This window comes from Austrofundulus limnaeus, unplaced genomic scaffold, assembly GCF_001266775.1.
Source record: "Austrofundulus limnaeus strain Quisiro unplaced genomic scaffold, Austrofundulus_limnaeus-1.0 Scaffold106, whole genome shotgun sequence".
NCBI lineage: Eukaryota > Metazoa > Chordata > Actinopteri > Cyprinodontiformes > Rivulidae > Austrofundulus > Austrofundulus limnaeus.
Genome location: NW_013952508.1, coordinates 32,927 through 36,078, shown reverse-complemented (window position 1 = coordinate 36,078; position 3,152 = coordinate 32,927). Strand labels below are relative to the sequence as shown.

The following is a 3,152-nucleotide window of genomic DNA, read 5'->3' as shown; positions in this document are numbered from 1 at the left end:
CCCAAAAAAAGGCAGAATAGAAAGTCTAATTAAAAGAAATGCAGATCGCTGGGATGTAATTGTAGTCGGTGAGTTGCCATTTGGGTGGAAGTCAAAAATACAGAGTGTGTTTCAAGTGGGTCGTTGGTCTAATGAGAAGAAGCTGAGTCCCACCGCGGCTTTAATTGGAGACAGCTGAATTCAAGATGCTTGAGGCTTTAAATGTATTCAATCACTGCAAGGGTTAAATCACAAAAAGGCTATGATTGCTTTATAAAATGCTCCTTTTTTGTCTTGGTTTATTGTGAAAATTTAACCTCTGATAAGAAGGTCGGTACTGAATGTGGTTCTAGGTGCTCCTAGATTTTGAAAAATCTGTCTTATTTAAAATATTTCCTAAAAGCATGTTTTGTTTAGTTTTGGTGCATACCGTGAGTACTAGGGATGGGTATCGTTAAGATTTTATTGATACTACTTCTCTTATCTATTGCTCATCAATCCAGTGTTTTAACCGTCCTCATACCGATGCAATGCTTTTATTTTAGAATGATATAGAACATACAATAAAGCCACTTTAATGTTTATTTGCACATGCAATTTTAATTTGCATTGCATTAACTGCATGTCAGGTTAGAAGATGCAGTACAAATCAACTGCCTCTTTTGGATGTATGCATACCATATGCTGAAAATTTGTGCATGTAAAAAAAWTTTTTGGCCAGTATTGGTGTACAACAAGTTACGCCAGAAATGTCCATTCTAGTCCCATATGCACCATTTTTTTTTACATTTTTTTTTTACATTTACATTAAACCAATAACATTTACAGCACCACTTTTATTTCAACAGTTTCCTTTTCTGTTTAAGGAAGTAACATTTTCTAACCATATTTACTTATCAAATGCATCAGTTCAAGTGCAGAAATATGCCCCCCCCCACCCCCCTCAATGAACATTGTTAAAAAATGTCTTATTGCCGCTTTATTCATAATTTTMTTGTTTTGTTSTTTTATTTTCCACAGGTATCTGATCAGTCAGGGTGCTAATGTCGGCGTTGTAAACAGCGAGGGTGAGACTCCTCTGGACATTGCTGAAGAGGAGGCGATGGAGGAGCTTCTGAAAAACGAGATCAACCGACAAGGTACAGTGTTACATCTCTAACTCTCCTCTGTTGTGCTTGTGAGAAACTTCTTTTCAAATGTATTTTAAATGCTAAAATGAATATTACCATAGAAACTATTGGCGTGAAAATGTTTCACTCAACCCTATTTATTAGGGCTGTGTGTTTGCAAGAATTTGGCGATACGATACATATTGTGACAGAGGGGTCACGATACGATATATCCCGATATATTGCGATACTGTAAGGAAGGTGACATATTGTGATATATTGCGATTTCTTTTGTCCAAAAATTTTATTAAATAAAAACCTCTTACTGGGGGGAAAAAAACAAAATTCATTGTCTCAGAACATTCTAATATAACATAGACATACTTTTGATACATTTAACTGTGTTCTGCTTTGTATGTGTTTTATTTTATTTGTTTCATGTTTCTTATTTCATCCATGTTTTCAATTATTAGACTAAATTTGACAATAAATAGTTTGAAAATATATTTTTTGCAGCTTTTAGTTTTTAATATTAATTTACAATATGGTCACCCAACACTTAACAATAGCCTCTACCTCAAGAGGTAGAGGAGCCAAATGGCTGGCTCACTGCTGCCAACTAGTGGTCAGAGGCTGAACTACAACATAAAAATGAACGGCTGGCAGGGAAGTTGACATTTTAAACCTTAAAAAAAAAAATCGATACATGGCTTTAGAATATCGATACATTATCGGGAAATGAAATATCGCGATATTTCAGTGTATCGATATTTTCTTACACCCCTACTATTTATATGTCTTGATTCAATCACTTGTGACATAGCTGGTTGGGCCCTGTTTGTATTTTATGAGTCGGTTTTAAAAAGAAACATAATAGTCAACATGTCAGTCACTTGCTGTTTTGTGCTTGCTTTATATAACATTACATAATCTAAAAAAAGTGATCATACTGTGTTGAGCTCTCATGTGATGAAACTTGTTCTTACTATTTTTGGCCAGAGTGTTCTCAGTCATTGGACCTCTCTTGTGGTGAGAGGCCATGCACAGATGTGTTCACTGGCCCCAGGCCAGAGGGGGTGCTCCTCAGTTCATACTGACTCAGAAAAGAGCCTTGAAGAAAAATTTTGCATTGACAAAATCAGGCAGTTCATTTCCTCTAGTGTGGGGTGTTGGATGGAGATAAGAAAAGGTTACACTAAAATAAACATTATGCATGTGCATATAAAAGTGCATTTATAAATGTACATCAAGCCTGTCAGTCTCATTTTAATCTGTAATGATTTCTAGCTTACATCGATTCCAAGTGTAGTTTTAAACATCTAATACCTCATATAGGCTGCCTATAAATTGTATCTAGTTTTTTATTTTTTATTTAAGGTCCAGATGTTAAGAAGCATTGCACACTGCTTATATTTATTTCAAAAGTACCCACTTCCCCTCATGTTTTTTGTCCATATTCTGTACTACTGGGGACTTTTGCACCCTTCCAAACCTCAGGCATGTCAGCCAGAAGCAGCTGTCAGATTTGATTTGGTGATGGACAGTAAAAATGATAGATGCTCTGCCTGGTTCATCCACACACTCCCTCCTTTCACGTCTATCTTTAACCAGTGCACATCCCAACTAGAGAATTTTAATGGGGAGCACTGAATGACTTGGAGAAATTTGCTTAAAAAATGCTACACTGTTTTTAAACTTAAAAAAGCAGGAAGCCTTGGTAGAAAATACGCAAAATGCTAGCTACAAGACAAGTTGCAAACAGCTTGCTGAAAGCAAAACTGGCATGTGGCTAGCTAAGAGTTGAAGCTACTTGACAAAAAGCTAGCTAAGAGTTGAAGCTACTTGACAAAAGGCTAGCTAAGAGTAGAAGCTACTTGACAAAAGGCTAGCTAAGAGTTGAAGCTACTTGACAAAATGCTAGCTAAGAGTAGAGGCGAAGTTGCATATGGCTAGCTAAGAGAGGTTTAGTGGCAAATGGCTAGCTAAGAGAGGTTTAGTGGCAAATGGCTAGCTAAGAGAGGTTTAGTGGCAAATGGCTAGCTAAGAGAGGTTTAGTGGCAAATG

General features: G+C 36.5%; 1 protein-coding gene across 3 annotated transcripts in view; it reads left to right on the top strand.

The window, feature by feature from the left end:
• The window catches only part of ppp1r12a (protein phosphatase 1, regulatory subunit 12A), a gene marked incomplete at its 3' end in the record, with an annotated part of 54,971 nt that overhangs the window by 23,214 nt on the left and 28,605 nt on the right, over positions 1 to 3,152 (top strand). For all 3 annotated transcript variants that reach the window (XM_014013780.1, XM_014013782.1, XM_014013781.1), the window contains 1 exon segment: positions 1,000 to 1,118. In XM_014013780.1, coding sequence (XP_013869234.1) covers positions 1,000 to 1,118 — 119 coding nt within the window.